The 19,125-nt window shown below is 44.4% G+C and overlaps 1 protein-coding gene across 1 annotated transcript in view; it reads right to left on the bottom strand.

Annotated features, from left to right (window-relative positions):
• The window catches only part of LOC124595160 (esterase E4-like), a 93,082-nt gene extending 74,527 nt beyond the window's left edge, over positions 1-18,555 (bottom strand). Inside the window, exon 1 of the mRNA XM_047133770.1 lies at positions 18,393-18,555. Coding sequence (XP_046989726.1) covers positions 18,393-18,527 — 135 coding nt within the window. The 5' untranslated portion in view covers positions 18,528-18,555. The remainder of the gene's footprint in view (positions 1-18,392) is intronic.
• Between the last annotated feature and the right edge of the window lie 570 nt (positions 18,556-19,125).

The following is a 19,125-nucleotide window of genomic DNA, read 5'->3' as shown; positions in this document are numbered from 1 at the left end:
GTCAGCAACTGGAAGCAGTTAATTCCATAAATTATCTAAGAGTAGACTTTAGGAGTGATTTAAAATGGAAATATTATTTAAAGTTGATCGTCGGTAAAGCAGATGCCAGACTGAGATTCATTGGAAGAATCCTAAGGAAATGCAATCCGAAAACAAAGGAAGTAGGTTACAGTACGCTTATTCACCCACTGCTTGAATACTGCTCAGCAGTGTGGGATCCGTACCAGATAGGGTTGATAGAAGAGACAGAGAAGATCCAACGGAGAGCAGCGCGCTTCGTTACAGGATCATTTAGTAATCGTGAAAGAGTTATGGAGATGATAGATAAACTCCAGTGGAAGACTCTGCAGGAGAGACGCTCAGTAGCTTGGTACGGGCTTTTGTTGAAGTTTCGAGAAGATACCTTCACCGAAGAGTCAAGCAGTATATTGCTCCCTCCTACGTATATCTCGCGAAGAGACCATGATGAAGAAATCAGAGAGATTAGAGCCCACAATCTCTTTCCACGAACAATATTACACTGGAATAGAAGGGAGAAGCGATAGTGGTACTCAAAGTACCCTCCGCCACACTCCGTCAGGTGGCTTGAGGAGTATGGATGTAGATGTAGATTCATACTTCAGTGTTGGCGCTACACATGATGGATGGAGAAGTTCTCAAGGATTCGCCAAACCCGAATATTTCCATCAGATAGAGTACAGGGATATTCATCGCTCCAAATTACTCGTTCACAGTCATCCACTATCCGGTGGCGTCGTTCTTTACAGCACCTCATGCATCGATGGGCAATCAGGGCTTACGAGGAGCTGCTCGATAACTGTGCTCCATTCTTTTCAACTTCTTAAGCGCCGTCCATTGCACTAGTCGGGCTGCTGGTATCATTTTGAAGCTCACGAGTTATTCCTTCCCTTGATTTCATGTGATTATTATACACTCATCCTCCGCAGTTCTAGACGGCCGCTGTCTGTCATATGTGAGCTCTACCTGGTCTGGGTTTAGCTGTTCTTACTTCTTCGCGTTTCCACTAGACCAAGAGTGGTTGTAGGCAGCTGGATAAGGTTTGAAATGTCCCTGAAGGATTTGTTACTCAGATGGCAACCGGTAACTAGAACGCGTTCGAAGACACTTAGCTCTCTCGAGCGACACATTGTGTAATTGTCAATGTTAATAAAATTCACCAACAGCCGTGTCATTTAAGATAGTATTTTATTCTGTTGTGAAGGTTAGCAGTTTCGGCATTTCATTATGCCATCTTCAGGCCCCATACGCATGTATCCAAATAAATGAACTTCTCGTATAGCGCCATTAAGCACTGGATATCGTAAATTCATTCGTTCTACAATTGCCTCATTCGAAGTCGTGATAGCAACTCCGTCTTCGAATGAAGTAATTGTAGAACGACTGAATTCACGATATCCATTGATTCACGGCGCTATACGACAAATTCGTTTATTTTGATGGATGCTTGAGGAACCTGAAGACGGCATTCTCAATAGAATAAAATAATATCTTAATGTAAAAGGTTATTGGTGAATTATATTGACACTGAAAATTATTTAACCAGCCGATGTCCCCTGGCCATGATGGACCAACACAAACTCACTGTGTTGTAATCGCTGCTCAATGCTTCCAACAAAATACTCCCAACCACCTTTTATACTGGCGGGTTCGCCTCTCATGACATCTAGTTTTCAGTTCCACATTACGCATCAGATAGTGTTGATGAAATAGTGTATGAGACGGGAATGAGTTCTTCCGACCCAACATTGTGTGAGGCGAAGCCATGGTCGTAGACACATCGGGACAAGTATGTGAAATGTCGTTTCTCCCATTCTATACCCTCATACCGCAGACGCCACTGCACAACTCATCAAAATGTCTCTCACATCTCATTCTCCATCATACCACTGCGCACGCACGCACAAACGCACACAATCATACTAACAATAACAGCAACGACAAAGACAAAACATTCTAACTATGATCGCTCACGTCCCACTCCGGACAACAAAGGAATAACACTTTCCTTTTGCATTCTGCACGCATCAATAAATCTAAACAATATCTTAATATTTCTGCAATGTATCAGCACTATAAGGAGATAAAGTATAAATCAATGCATTTTTTCAACACAACAATTGTGCTTTATTATCTGTCTATACACTCAGCCTTGTTTTGTTGTTTTCATACCTGAGGCATAAAACACATAACTCCAACGTCGTTTTTTGCTGCACAGTCCTTGGATAAGGAGTTCTTGGTTAACTTGTCACGTTATATTCAGATAAAATTACAATTCCGAATCGGAAGTGGCGAGTTAACTGACTAATTTTTTTCCATAAAACGGTATATCCATGTTAGTGCTGCTTAAAAGCCATCGCAATAATATACCACATCAGACAGGCAACTGTAAATCATGTTTTGCCAATTTTCACTGTACCTGTCTTAAACCTTTCAATCAATGGAGGCAGATGCATTATATTTCTCCGACCATCTGGTTAATTATGTGATAATTTCAAGGCTTCTCCAGTAAACATTCCCCGTTCTTTTACTACTGTGTTGAAGTGCAATAATTCTAGCACTGCTGATGCATAAACAGGTAATAATGTGAATCTTAGTTATTTCAACATTATCTTACACGAAAGAATATGTTCAAATTTGCCAAAAATTGCATACTTACGAACAGTGCCTCGTTAAATCCAAACATAGAGGATTCTGGGAACACTGCACCAGCAATGAGTGTTTAAAATTACAAATATACCCAGAAGCACGATGGCCTTTGTGACCGTAAAGTCAATATTACTCGAATCTCAGTCGCAGAAGAACTGCTAAACGGAGTTGAGAAGTGAAAGCAAATTTCATCCAATGACATTTTGAGTACTACAGGATATTCTATGACAGTTACATGGTTATGTAACCAATGAGAGAAGGTCGTTCCCAGTGACGAATGAGTGCAGAATCACTTAATCTGATCGCAGCACAAGATGTCCAATTTGCCTAGATGTGAGTAATGGACAACGAAGTGTCGACTGTAGTAACGGCTGCACGGTGGAACGACGAATCATGTGTAAACTTCCGTTAGGTACAGGCTGGTCTAGTATTTTGCATGGCGTATTATCGGCTCCCACTCTCCAAAAAGTACAAACTTCTGTGTCTCATCGGTACGGTAATTCCACTGCTGGCACGCTGATTGTCAAAAAGTACTGTTTTCGTGCGAATGCTGCAGCGACCCCAGCCATAGGCAATGTGTTCTACTCACTTAGGATGTCTAACAGGGTGACAGTTGTATAGCTATGGTTAATTTCGATATAAACTGCTACCAGTCGAATTACATGTTTCGATAAAGTGACTGGATGTAGTTTCTACAACAGCCACTCATGGCCGCTTCCGCGTTAGACGCCACAATGAAAAAAGGAAGAGCTTGTTTTAACGCCCCGTTGAGAACAAAACCATTAGAGGCGGAACACAAGCTAGTATAATTTGAAGGATGGGGAAGGGAATCGGCAGTGCCCTTTCAAAGGTACCATCCCGACATTTGTCTGAAGTAATTTATGGAAATCACAGAAAACCGAATCTGTATAGCCGGGTGCAGAGTGGATGCATCATTCTCCCGAATGCTGATCCACTAAGTTAACCTCTGCGCCACTTCTTTCGGCATGCCACTGGGGTATTCAAAATCTGGAAAGTAGTTTTGTTAAATCACATAGCCGACACACAACAAATGTGTATTTTGTTACCATCAGGTACAACAAATTGTGACATCGAGTGTTACATATTGAGGTCAATCTGAACGTTACCCGCTGTACCGGGCACATTACTGAACCAGAGGTACTGCAAGTACTTACGAAACTCCACCTGTGATATTTCAACAGAGCACTGAACCGCTGCATTTTGTGAGGAATTATAACTCGGTATAACGACGGAATCACTGTGTCTCTATCCTTCCTCCATGTCGTCTGACGGACCTAATCCGGGTATGGTTGGTCAGTAACCTTTTTGTCCTCTACCTACAAACAGAGCTGATTTCTTGATCTGCGTACAAACTTTTGAACGCCCTTTCTCATCATACGTAACCAGGGCCAGTTTAAGGCCAACAGATACAAACAACCGCTTGGGACGCCAAGCAAATATTGGTGCCAGAGGTACCCCAACTGTAAGATTTCTATACAGCATGTGTGACTATTATTAGCGGCGCTTGGGGCGCCTGACCGAGAGGGACACGAGGGATACCCAGGTGCAAAATTTGCATGGAGAGCGTATCACTATTAACGCGAAATCTCAGACAGGTGAAACTGTACGACGGAAAATGGAGAAGAGTGTGACGAGCGTCAAATGATGGATCACTTGTTTGGAAAATTTTCTCGAACAGGTCTTGCACGTATTTATGTTTAGAAGCGCTGATTACATCATGTGTAGGCACTCATCTGAACTGTATGACAGAGATCTTGTACAGTTGTGTAAATGAAATCACTTGTGAACCGATGCGGGGTGAGAGTGAGAGTTGGAGGGGGTGGGGCTTATAAAGGACATTTGTGGAAGTTTTCCTTCAATAGCTCGAAAATCTCAGCTACTGGCAAAAATGTTTCCCAGCGCAAAATTACACTACAGTAAGTTCCCTACAAAGAAATACCTTTTTTTTCGTGGGCAACTACTTTCCATGTCGCAGGGGATGAAAAAATCGAAGATTATTAAAAATAATGTTCCAATTGCATAAAATTAATCTCTTTTTCAACGAAAGTACGTTAAGAATAGTGTATCACACCTAGGTCCAAGAATCTTATTAAAGGATAAACTACACCGAAGCGCCAAAGAAACTGGTATAGCCATGCGTATTCAAATATAAAGACATGTAAACAGGCACACTACGGCGCTGCGGCCGGCAACGCCCATGTAAAACAACAAGTGTCTGGCATAGTTGTTAGGTCGGTTACTGTTGCTACAATGGCAGGTTGTAACGATTTATATGAGTTTGAAAGTGGTGTTATAGTCGGCGCACGAGCAATGAGACACAGAATCTCCGAGGTAGCGATGAAGTGGGGATTTCCCCGTACGACCATTTCATGAGTATACCGTAAATATCAGGAATCCGGTAAAACATTAAATCCCCGACATCGCTGCAGCTGGGAAAAGATCCTGCCAGGACGGGGCCAACGACGACTGAAGAGTGACAGAAGTGCAAATCTTCCCCAAATTGCTGCAAATTTCAGTGCTGGGCTATCAACAAGTGTCAGAGTGCGAACCATTCAAGGAAACATCATTAATGTGGGCTTTCGGAGCCGATGGCCCACTCCTGTACCCTTGATGACTGCACGATACAAAATTTACGCCTCGTATGGGCCCGTCAACAATAATTTGGACTGTTGATGACTGGAAATAGGCCTACGTTGCCTGGTCGGCCAAGTCTCGTTTCAAATTGTATAGAGCGGTTGGACGTGTACGTTTATGGAGACAGCCTCATGAATCCATGGACACTGCATGTCAGCAGGGGCTGTTCAAGCTGGTGGAGGCTGTGTAATGATGTGGGTCGTTTGCAGTTAGGGTGATACGGTATCCATGATACACCTAGATACGACTCTGACAGGTGACATGTATGTAAGAATTCTGTCTGATCACCAGCATCCATTCATGTCCATTGTACATTCCGACCGACTTGGGTTCCACCAGGGCAATGCGACACTCCACACGTCCAGAATTGTTGCAGTAACTCCAGGAAAACTCTTCTGCGTTTAAACATTTCCGCTGATCATCAAACTCCCCAGACATGAACTTTATTGAGCGTATATGGGACGCCTTGTAACGTGCTTTTCAGAAGAGATCTCCACCCCCTCATACACTTACGGATTTTAGGACAAAAATTCAAATGGCTCTGAGCACTATGTGACTTTACGTCTGAGGTCATCAGTCCCCTAGAACTTAGAACTACTTAAACCTAACTAACCTAAGGACATCACACACATCCATGCCCGAGGCAGGATTCGAACCTGCGACCGTAGCGGTCGCGCGGTTCCAAACTGTAGCGCCTAGACCCGCTCGGCCGCCCCCGACCGGCTGGATTTAAGGACAGCTCTTCATGATTCATGGTGTCAGTTCCCTTCAGCACTACTTCAGTCATTAGTCGAGTCCATGCCCCGTCCTGGCAGGATCTTTTTCCAGCTGCATCGATGTCGGGGATTTGATGTTTTACCGGATTCCTGATATCCACGGTATACTCATGAAATGGTCGTACGGGGAAATCCCCACTTCATCGCTACCTCGGAGGTGCTGTGTCTCATTGCTCGTGCGCCGACTATAACACCACTTTCAAACACACATAAATCGTTACGGAGCTCCATAATGTGTGCTCCAGGAGGGCCAGTCTAACTTTGTAAAGCGCCCTGTAATTACTTAGTGGGATGAAGAGAGTGGGGAATCGTTACAACCTGCCATTGTAGCAACAGTAACCGACCTAACAACTATGCCGGACACTTGTTGTTTTACATGGGCGTTGCCGGCGTTCTCGCTCTTTAGTTTGCAGAACTACGAAGGAAGGAAGTGCATAACCACAGTCTGGAGACTTACCTTCACTCATGCGTCTACACTCAACCACTTGCCCCTTAAGCCCGTCGCACACCGCAGAACTGAGGAGCCAAAGAAACTGTTAGACCTGCCTACTTTCGATCCTCAATTCTGCGGTGTGCGACGGGCTTAAGGCGCAGGGGGTGGAGTGTAGACGCATGAGTGAAGGTAAGTCACCAGACTGTGGTTATGCACTTCCTTCCTTCGTAGACGTACTGGGGTGTGGCCGGCCGCGGTGGTCTCGCGGTTCTAGGCGCGCAGTCCGGAACCGCGCGACTGCTACGGTCGCAGGTTCGAATCCTGCTTCGGGCATGGATGTGTGTGATGTCCTTAGGTTAGTTAGGTTTAAGTAGTTCTAAGTTCTAGGGGACTGATGACCACAGCTGTTAAGTCCCATAGTGCTCAGAGCCATTACTGGGGTGTGTTTACTTTTAACAACATCCGTTAAGACCACATGGAACATAGATATGAGCCAACTAATAATACTAAAGCAAGAAACTCATTAGACAGTCTACATAAATCGCTGCACTCTTCCTACAATGCTAGAAGGGAAATTAATTCTTAGTCACCCTATGCGGTAGCTGTTGTCTTCTTCGGGGAGAGGCAACTTCCCCTCAATGAGAAATGCTCGCTTTTCAGTTTACCGGCAGCGTGTACCTGTCCTACATTTCCTGTCTACATGTCTCATATGGGCAGACAAAGTAGCTTCATTGAGCTCTTGTTTAAATATTCAACTTATTTTCAATTCACTGAGTAGTTATTTGCAGCTGTTAGTGACTTATTATGTAGAAAGAACTCCACAGTTGAAGCTCTCACCCCTCTACCAAGCTGAAGAGCTTGTCCCTGGTGTAACATGCTGGCAATATGTATTCGACAAATTTGATTTCATTGTCTCCATTATGAATGGCTGGAATATTTTCGCAGCGTGGATCTGTCAAATGCATCATCGCAAACTCAGATCTCTCAAAACCTAAAGAGGCCTAGAGGCTAAAACTGATTCCCAGTGTAACAGATGTAAGTAACCAAGGTATTTCAATACAAGTCAAGCATCGTATTATTCAAATGGGTGTTCTGGAGTGGAACATGATAAGACCTATCTCATCTTGCATATTGTTGACCAATTGCGAGATATACCGTGGATGTGTGGTAAGTAGTTCCACTCAGTGCAGCCCAATCTACAAGTCCAGGAATTCCAGAATGGAAGAGATATATGCATCTTTAAGTACCACAATTGATGGTGAGAGATGTGTAGTAACCTTCTGGTCAATCATTACTTCGCCACCATGTGACTACAGCATAGTTAAACGGCTTTATAATATGTTGTCAGCGACAGGTAAGAGTAAGATGAGACATCTGCCAATCCAACCCCTTTCCCATAAACACGACACAGGTCACCGACATAATGACACAGCAAGTCTCTGCCATTATTTATAGGAATCTATTTTACATACAAGCCAACTTAATAACAGCAAATAAGTACACATAAGCCGAAAGAAACTCCGCTATGTAAAGACGAGCACAGTGAACTTCGCTTTGTATATATTTTGTATACTGAGTGATTGATTGTGCGTGTTTTAGGACTAAACGACGAGGTCACAGGTCATACAATTAAAAAATTTCTTGTGTAAGTTAGATTTTTCCGCTAAAAGTGGGCGGAACGAGTCAGAGGGATCGAATTACACTCCTGGAAATTGAAATAAGAACACCGTGAATTCATTGTCCCACGAAGTGGAAACTTTATTGGCACATTCCTGGGGTCAGATACATCACATGATCACACTGACAGAACCATAGGCACATAGACACAGGCAACAGAGCATGCACAATGTCGGCACTAGTACAGTGTATATCCACCTTTCGCAGCAATGCAGGCTGCTATTCTCCCATGGAGACGATCGTAGAGATGCTGGATGTAGTCCTGTGGAACGGCTTGCCATGCCATTTCCACCTGGCGCCTCAGTTGGACCAGCGTTCGTGCTGGACGTGCAGACCGCGTGAGACGACGCTTCATCCAGTCCCAAACATGCTCAATGGGGGACAGATCCGGAGATCTTGCTGGCCAGGGTAGTTGACTTACACCTTCTAGACCACGTTGGGTGGCACGGGATACATGCGGACGTGCATTGTCCTGTTGGAACAGCAAGTTCCCTTGCCGGTCTAGGAATGGTAGAATGATGGGTTCGATGACGGTTTGGATGTACCGTGCACTATTCAGTGTCCCCTCGACGATCACCAGTGGTGTACGGCCAGTGTAGGAGATCGCTCCCCACACCATGATGCCGGGTGTTGGCCCTGTGTGCCTCGGTCGTATGCAGTCCTGATTGTGGCGCTCACCTGCACAGCGCCAAACACGCATACGACCATCATTGGCACCAAGGCAGAAGCGACTCTCATCGCTGAAGACGACACGTCTCCATTCGTCCCTCCATTCACGCCTGTCGCGACACCACTGGAGGCGGGCTGCACGATGTTGGGGCGTGAGCGGAAGACGGCCTAACGGTGTGCGGGACCGTAGCCCAGCTTCATGGAGACGGTTGCGAATGGTCCTCGCCGATACCCCAGGAGCAACAGTGTCCCTAATTTGCTGGGAAGTGGCGGTGCGGTCCCCTACGGCACTGCGTAGGATCCTACGGTCTTGGGGTGCATCCGTGCGTCGCTGCGGTCCGGTCCCAGGTCGACGGGCACGTGCACCTTCCGCCGACCACTGGCGACAACATCGATGTACTGTGGAGACCTCACGCCCCATGTGTTGAGCAATTCGGCGGTACGTCCACCCGGCCTCCCGCATGCCCACTATACGCCCTCGCTCAAAGTCCGTCAACTGCACATACGGTTCACGTCCACGCTGTCGCGGCATGCTACCAGTGTTTGCGATGGAGCTCCGTATGCCACGGCAAACTGGCTGACACTGACGGCGGCGGTGCACAAATGCTGCGCAGCTAGCGCCATTCGACGGCCAACACCGCGGTTCCTGGTGTGTTCGCTGTGCCGTGCGTGTGATCATTGCTTGTACAGCCCTCTCGCAGTGTCCGGAGCAAGTATGGTGGGTCTGACACACCGGTGTCAATGTGTTCTTTTTTCCATTTCCAGAAGTGTATAAAGCGAGGAAGCTAAAAACACACACACACTAGAAAGATAGAAGAGCGATCTACGCAAGGGGGAGCTGACATTGGTCTCAGACTCAGAAAACGTGAAGAGAAGCCCCAACAACAACCACTTTGTCCTGCTCCAGGAGTAAAGTGAAAACTTACTGAAAATAAAAGGCACTTTCATGTAGGGTGCCTCTTTACGCAAGAGGAAACAATGGTTGAGCCTGTTATGATCAGTGATTAGACAGAGTGAAAGAGTGGACTCCTCCTGAGAGGAGTGGAAGGAAGAGTGCCAAACTGTAGTAGTCTCCCTGATTGTGCAGAGTTTATTACCGTGTGCCGTAGTGCACCAGATGTCATTCTACTTCTGGGCAAAGACAGATTTGGTGTTTATCAGCATAACTGCATCTGAAACCATGAAAGGACATGGGGGTCAAAAATTATCCCTCTATATAAACAGCAATTCATTCCCTCTAATGATCACATAAATTGGGACCAAAAGAAAGACAAGTGAGCAGAAGGCATGGCCAAGGACAGAGAGGTCATGGATAGTGAGACCGAAGGGTGACGAGAGTAGCGTTGATCTATAGCCTGCAGGATGCTCATTCTGTCGGTACATATTGAAACACTGTGGATGGAGGCCTGAGTGACAAATTGGAGGGCCGTGGTATGGCTTGCAGCTGTGCTGTAAACACACTACATGATCCCAGCAGTAAATAGTGTTCCATCCCAGTAGGAGACGTAAAATCGTATCCCATAACATCTATTGTTTTAGAACTGTCAGTGTAGAAGATGGTAGTATCCTGGAACTCTTCAAGAATGGAAAGTACAAGATACCAAAATAGGATAGGGGACAGAGACCTGAGGACCCTGGAATAGATTGGTCCTAATCCGTGGTCTAGACACCATCCAAGAGGGGGAAGATATACAGGAGCCACATTTCTGTGAGTGTAGATGGAGATCACAACAGAAGAAAATGAGATGCATTCCAACTGGCAATACCACCCGAAGGTGGCTACCAGGAAGGAGACGACCCTCGTTTGAAAGAGGACAGGGAATCGTCGAATGACGATTGCGTAAGGAACCAGGCGTTGGCTCCATCGTATTGTAGAAGGGGAATCCGCACTTCTGCTAGGAGACTGTCGCTGGGACTAGTGCGAAAGAGACCAATAGCCAGATGCACCCCATAATTATGAACAGGATCAAGTAGTTTCAGAGTTGAAGGAACTGCTGAGCTATAAAATTGACAACTGTATACGAACGTAGGCTTCCGCGGCCGGTGTCATAGTGATTAAAATTCTTCTGGGTATTGTGCTGCGTCATTGTTAAAAACTAACAACAATAGTAAACTAAAACAGATGTTTCGGCCTAATTGCAACGACCTTCCTCAGGGCACTACTAGTTTATTATTGTTGTTAGTTTTGAGCAATGATGCGGTAATACCCAGAAGAATTTTAAACACTATTGACAACTGTAATCTAGTCCGTATAATACCAGAGTGCTGTAAAGATGACAGAGTTGCGCAGTCAGCACCCCGAGATGTGTGGGCCAGGAGGCAGAGAGCATTAAGCTTTCGCATGCAGGTAGTCTTTGGGTGATGAATATGGGAAAACCAGGTCAGCTTTCTATCTGAAATAAGGTCCAAGAGAGACGACTGTCCTACAACAGCTAGGCGCTTGCTGCCTAAATTACGTTCTGGATCAGGGTGCGTTGTGGGTCGATGGCAAAACTGCATGACCCCTGTTTTGGAGGAAGGAAACTGGAAGCCATGTGAAAGGTTCAATAAAGAGGTTTGTTGGATTGTGCCTTGAAGCTGGCGTTCAGCAGATGCTACCGAGTGGGAGCTGTACCACATGTAAAAATCGTGGCAGGGTAACCAGAGGTCCAACCGAAGCTACAAGCACATTAATGGCCATGAGGGTGAGAACCCTGCGGGATACCATTCCACTAGATCCAAGGGGTGCTGAGTGAAGTGCCAGCTCTAACCTGGAAGAGCTAGTGAGATAAAAAATTATGGGTTAAAATCAGGAGGCCGTAAAAGCCCCAGTCATGGAGGCCAACCGAAATGTGATGGCGCCAACCTCTGTTGTACGCCTTCTGTAGGCAAAAGAAGACTGTACAAGGTATCAGATTTTAACAAAAGTCTGTCAGATTGCTGTTTCCAGTGTGAGTAAATGGTTGTTGTACATCGTCTTCCCGGAAGCCACACTGTTTAGGGGACAAAAGCCCCGAGAATCAAACCTAACAGGAAGCTAACAATCCTCTCCAGCAGTTTACAAAGGAAATTGGTCAGGTAGCTATCGAGAGATGTCGCGTTCTCCCCAAGCTTAAGTGTGGGTATAGCCCTGAGAAGATATTGGCTCTGGGTAACGTCCAAGTGTTGGATCAATGGCTGTGGATGGAATCTAGGCCTGGCGCTAAGTCATGTGAAGAAACAACAGCCTACAATAATTGCCATTCAGTGAAGGATTCCTTATAGGCTTCAGTTTGGTGGGGTTGAAACAGAGGGAGGTTTCTCCGACTCATTGTTTCTGACAGAGAAGGATAGCAGAATAGGAAGAGGAAGCCAATGCTGTCACAAAGTGTTCTGCAAGAACTTATGGAGCACACCGTAGGAAAAGACCCCGAACAGTTGACTGTCACTGGCAGTCCCGAAGACTATGGAGATTGGACCAAACGTAGTATGAAGATGATTCTGCCCCCAGGTAGGAAACAGCGCTCCCAGAATTCCTTTTACCTCTGGTTAATAAGGCAGCGAGTCTTAGCATGGAGATGCTTAAAAGCGATAAGGTTAGTCTATTAAGGGTGTCATTTAAATCGTTAATCGTTGCAGCAACTCTGAGTGGTCCTGGATAGCGATTGCTATGTACTCCGCCGACCACAGTATCGGTCGACGACGACGACGACCTCTAGATATGGGCATAGCAGTGCCAGCAGCATGAAGAATAGAGTCAGAGACGTCTTGTGTGACCACCTCCTGGAGAGAGGTGTCGAAGTGTACAGCAGATATATATATATATATATATATATATATATATATATATATATATATATATATATATATATAAAGGCCAACTAGCTCTGCAGAATATCCAACATGGAAGCCCCTCCGCCTGATTGCGGTAGGGGAACGATAGACTCACCGAAAAGTGACCAGTGTAGTGGAGCCACAAGAACAGTGGAGGAGAAAATGAGTTCGATGACGGACAAGGTGCCATGAGTGGCTCTGACAGCTAAGTTGCACCCACTTACACGGGGTGGTGTTCACTGACATCCCGGAGGAGGAGATATGGGGGTGGGATTTCCTGTGTTAAGGTAGGCAGTCCAACATAAAAATGTTGGCTACCTGGGTGGAGGTAGGCTTTGCAAATGGTGGGGCCATTCGCACTCGTGCCACTACCGCTTCCTTGTTGGTACTAAGGGGCAGCCAGTCACTGCTGACATTGGTGTGACCCCAAGTGCAGACCCTTCCAGATGCTGTTTCAGGGCTGGCATGGTTCTAACAAAAACACCTGATAACCACAAAATGCTGGAGGTGGGTATCATCAAAGTGCATTTCTTGATCAGCAGGACAGAATGTAGAATAAGAGGTAACAAGTTATTGTATTTCCAGTAGGTGACGGCAATATCCATTGCTGTTTCACTCGATTGTTATGTGGTAAGAGTCCAGGTTAGACAAAAACAAGCCAACGGAGGTCATGTCACTGGGTCAGTGATCGTCGCTGATGAAGGGGTGACATCCATAAAAACTGGTTGTGATTTGGAGTGAGAAGGAGGGGGTGAGACCCCTGGGATGCCAAAGAAGCCTTGTCCTTGCACTTCTGAATCCCTTGTCTGACCAAAGGATGCTGGCTTCCTATCTCGAGAATGCAGGGGAGGGGTATGAGAAAGAGGAAGAGGAGTAGGAGGCGATGGTGGTGGTGGAGGAGGAGGAGGAGGAGGAGGAGGAGGAGTAGGAGGAGGAGGCTGTAGAAGCTTGCATAACTAGGGAAAAATTGAAGCCTCCTATAGGGAAATTAAAGAGGCGTTTGGAGGAAAGAGAAGCAACTGCATAAATATTAAGGGTAATTTTTAACATTTTTTTAACATTTTTATGCAGCGACAGCAACTGATATTGTTTATATAAGAATATACAGCCTACAGTTGCAGGTTAACTTTATCGTTTACCTAGGTTTCAACGTTATTGATAACGTCTTCTTCAGAACCTGGAAAAAATTAATATTATAATGTGCTAGTAAATTATATTAGATATGGTCATCCTACAGGATGCCACGTGTAGTACTTACATAAAATATTATTTAAATGTTTGCCTAAAACAAGCCATGTCCCAAGTCAACTTTATAAAACTTGATGAATAACCATAAGGTTTTGTCACTTCTATAAACAAGCTGTAGCAAATTCACTTTAAGCCCATTGTATGGGCCTCGTCGTGCGACTAGACACTACGGACCGCGGGGTCTTCGCGGTCTGCCTCACAGAGGCAGAGTGTAGAGACACATACTTTATTCAACCTAGAGTAAATTGTAACTACTTTTAGTTAACCACATTTCGTACTAAAGTAATTTTATCACTTTATACTATTGTAGAAACGACCATGTTAAATTTATTTCAAATTTACAATATTATTATTTCATTATGAGAAAACCCACGAGTACAAATAAGCAACGACATCAAATAAAGTATAACACAGAACAGTACTCGTCACTTAGAAACACTTTTTGTCAATCCGATGTGGAACATCTTTGGTCCATACTCCACTGACGACGTGTGTAGACGATAGCACAGAGTAGGAACTGTGGATACCACTCACTGATGTCGTCGATTCAGTGGGTGGTATTCACAGTTCCTCTTCCGTGTCACCATCTCCATATGTCATCCCTGACGTATGGTCCGGAGATGATCATCATCAGGTCGAAACCGGTAATAACGAATAAAAGTGCTTTTGGGTGGTCAAGATAGTTCTGCATAGTATTTTATTACTATTGATTGTGATTGCTGCTATGTCCAGCTTGCTTACATGGGTTATAAATGATACTTAATTATGGTCCATGAAAGCACAATTGGTGACACGAAGGAATAGCATTGGGGGAGGAAAGAAGCAAAAAAAAAAAAAATGAGGATACCATGAGTGGATCGTATTACAAATGGCGAGATACTGAATCGGATTTTGGAAAAAATTAATTTACGTCACAACTTAACTAAAAGAAGAAATTGGTTGAGGGAACTCATCCTCAGGTATCAAGGATTTATCAGGGTGGTCGTGGAAGTGTGGGGGTAATACCTGCAGTGGGAGACAAAAGCTCGAATACAGAATACGGGAGTTGGAAACAAAACCGTAAGTACAATGAAGGAAACTGCGAGGAAACCGTGGATAACGGATGAAATACTTCAGCCGATCGATGAAAGAAGGAATTACAAAAATGTTCAGGGAAATTCAGAAGTACAGAAACACAGGTCTCCTAGGAACGAAATAAAAAGTAAGTTTAGGGACGCTAAAGGCGAAATTTCTGCATAAAAGCATGAAGAAACCGAAAAAGAAATGATTGTCTGAAGGACAAACGTAGCATATAAAAAAGTCTTAACAACCTGCGATGAAATTAAATATGCAAGGGCGGTAACATTGAGAGTGGAATGACAGTTCCACTGTCAAATGCAGAAGAGAGAGCGAATAGGTGCAAAGAGTATACTGAGGGTCTCTATGAGGGGAAGGCTTATCTAATGGAGAGATAGAAGAAGGAACAAGAGTCGATAGGCAAGAGGTGGAGGATCCTTTGTTGGAATTTAGAAGATATTTGAAAGACTTAATGTAAAACAAAGCAGTAGGGATAGGTAATATCCAATCAGAATTTATAAAATCATTGGAGGAAATGACATCAAAACGACTATACATGTTGGTGTGTAGAATGTATGAGACTGGCGATATACTATCAGACTTTCGGGAAAACACCATTCATACGATCCTCAAGATAGAAAGAATCGAAGCAAGATTTATAGCACAATCCGCTTAACAATTCATGTTTACATTTTGCTGACTGGAATAATATAGAGAAGAATGGAAAAGAAAATTGATGATTTGTTACATGACTATCGTTTTCGCTTTAGGAAAGATAAAGACATCAGAGAGGCAGTTCTAACGTTGCGGTCCACAATAGGAGCAAGACTTATGAGAAATCGAGACACGTTCATTGAATCTCTCGACATGAAAAAACGTTCGACGATGTAAAATGATGCAAGAGGCCTGAAATTCTGAAAAAAAGGCACATGCTGTAGGGAAAGGCGGGCAATATACTATGTATACACGAACCATGAGGCAACAGTAAGAGTGTAAGAGCAAGTAAGAACTGCTCGGATTAAAAAGGATGAAATTCATGAATGTAGTCTTTCGCCCCTACCGTCCAATCTATTCATCAAAGAAGCAGGGACAGAAATAAAAGAAAGCTTCAAGAGTGAGATTAAAAATTCAAGATGAAAGGATATCAACGATAAGATTCGCTGATGACGTTCCTATCCTCAGTGAAAAATTACAGTATGTGTTGAACGAAATGAACCGTCTGGTGAGTACAAAACATGAATTAAGAGTAAATCGAATAAAGACGGAAGTTATGGATTGTAGTAAATATGAGAACAGTGTGATACTTTACATCAGTATTAGAGTTATGAAATAGACGAAGGAATTCAGCTACTTGGCAGGAAAATAAGCCATGATGGACGGACAAGGGGGACATAAAAAGCAGGCTAGCACTGGCGAAAAGGGCGTTCCTGGCCAGGAGAAGTCTGCTTGTATCAGACAAAGGTCTTATTTTAGGAAGAAATTTCTGAGAACATACGTTTGGAACACAGCATTGTGTGCCAGTGAGATATGGACGATGGGAAAACTGAAACAGATGAGAGTCGAACCCTTGAGATGTGGTGCTACAGGCGAATGTTGAAAATTAGGTGGACTGATAAGGTAAGGAATGAGGAGGTCCTGCACAGAAACGGAGAGGAAAGGAATAAGTCGAAAACACTGACAAAAAGAAGGGGCATGATGGTAGGATATATGTTAAGACATCAAGGACTAACTTCCATAGTACTAGAGAGATCTGTAGAACGTAAAAACTATAGAGAAAGAAAGAGATTGGAATACATCTAGCAAATAATTGAAGACATAGGTTGCAAGTGCTGTCCTGAGAGGCAGAGGTTGGCACACAACACGAATTCGTAGCGGACTGCATCAAACCAGAAGACTGATGAGTCAAAAAACAAGGACGTAATGAATTTAAACAACATGCATCATTCAGACAAAAAAACATGTTTTGCGGAATTTCGAAAGTAAATAATACATCTCTACTAATCAAAAGACAGTGTTACTGTTGCTACTGAGTGCTGTGCATCCAGCTAGTGTGCCATTGCCGAGGAACTGTTCAGGACACCCCAGTGTTCTTAAAAGTAACAGCATCAATATCACATTTGCTGACGACTTTATAGCCCACAACTATCATCCAACTAAAATAGACTTAAAAATACGAAAATCCAGCCATAGCCTATGCTACAAACTTACAATAAAAAATTTCCACATACAGAAGGCATGGCCACAGGGTAACATATCCTTAAACGACTACAGTATACTATGCAATGGCAAACTAATGAAAACGCGAAAGGAACTGTTAAAGACACACACACACACACACGCACACACACACACACACACACACACACACACACACACACACACAAGCGCGCTCGCGCGCGGTCATCATTTCAGTATTGGAGAGGTGCGTGAAGGGTAAAAATCGTAAATGGAGACCTAGGGATGAACACTCTAAGCAGATTCAGAAGTATGTCCGCTGCAGTAGTTATTCGGAGATGAAGAGGATAGAGCAGCATGGAGAGCTGCATCAAATCAGTCTCTGGACTGTAAACCACAGCAACAAAGTGGAAATGTGTAATTTAAGACTGAAAATCCACAAATATGTGCAGTGATTTTGTGTGCTTACCAAAAACACACGAGAATGCAGGTTAGGAAGGATTTTCGAAAGCAGGTGTAAGTAATCGCAAAATGTAGTCATCGAATAATTTCACACACGAAAATTACGTTTACGGATAATATTATTTGTTAAATTGTCGAAAATGGCTGTGAGAACTATGGGACTTAACATCTGAGGTCATCAGTGCCCTAGAATTAGAACTACTTAAACCTAACTAAGCTAAGGCCATCACACACATCCATGCCCGAGGCAGAATTCGAACCTGCGATCGTAGCAGCAGCACGGTTCCGGACTGAAGTGCCTAGAACTACTCGCCCACAACGGCCGGCTGTTAAACTGCCAACCACATTCAAAGGAAGATCGTTTAATTGGAGACGTCACACTACCTGCATCTAACAATGTACGAAGGGTCCTACGTACAACAATGTGGTAAGATTTAAGATAATGACACCAAAGAAAAAATTTTGTAGGCCTCATTTTCGTTATAATACCCATCACTTAAAACATGTTTACGTTTTACAGAACTGAGTAAAGACTACCCACTGGCAAGGGGTTCACACGACAGTCTTTTGGGGTGGGGAGGGTGAAGGGAGCTTGACCTGAGGAGTATGGAGTACTTGTACTGTCTTGGAAGACGGTTTGTAACTTCTAAGTTGCCATAAAAACCCGCATAATAGCATCTGTTCAATCATTTTCTTGAAAGAAGAACACCTGACTCTACTACAGTTCCTATAAAGACGCGTCGGTGAGACAAGTCAGCTGACTTTAAAACTCGACTACTAACCTTGAACCTGAGTGGGCCAACCGGCGGCTTGGCATAAGGGATGCCCTGGAAGCTGTAATACTTCTTGCCACTGTGAGTGGTGGCGACTTTTCCCCTCAGAGCTCCCTGGCGGACAGTCGTTGTAACCGAAGACATGTCGAAACGCTCTGTCGCAAGACAGGGCCTGCCTTCTACTAGCGCATCGCGTTCGAGCGTTGTCTCGGGTCGTGGGCAGTCGTCGCCGCCGCTTCCTGTCGTGTTGGTGCTGGAGGGGGAAAGGGGCACAGCACTTGTGAATGTGTACTGCCATCAGGTGTGTAATGGAGCGACAGCGAAAATTTGTGCCGGTCCGGGACTCGAACGTGGACTTCCCTCTTATCGCGTGCGGTCGCCTGTCCGGTACAAATTTTCACTGTCGTCGTTCCATTATATAGATGACGTCGGAACATATTCGTAACTGCGAATACATTTCAAGTTTTTCATGACGACTGTAGCAGCCGCAATGCCTGTTCCTTCTGACATGGATGCATGTAATAGTAATTCCGAATAACACAGGCACAGCAATATCGTACTGTGATTTAAAATTTATCTAAAACCGTCGCGTCTCTTTCTCCGTTGAATACGCTAAGCTCTAAAACTACAGAATGAATTTTCATGGGGGTCTCTCAGGTAGCTACAGTGTAGCGGGTTACAACATACAGGCTTTGTTTCATCAAAATCGAATCATCGTTTGTAGAATTTAACCCGTCATAGG

The sequence above is a fragment of the Schistocerca americana genome, chromosome 2, assembly GCF_021461395.2.
Source record: "Schistocerca americana isolate TAMUIC-IGC-003095 chromosome 2, iqSchAmer2.1, whole genome shotgun sequence".
Classification (NCBI taxonomy): Eukaryota; Metazoa; Arthropoda; class Insecta; order Orthoptera; family Acrididae; genus Schistocerca; species Schistocerca americana.
This window is presented reverse-complemented; position numbering and strand designations above follow the sequence as displayed.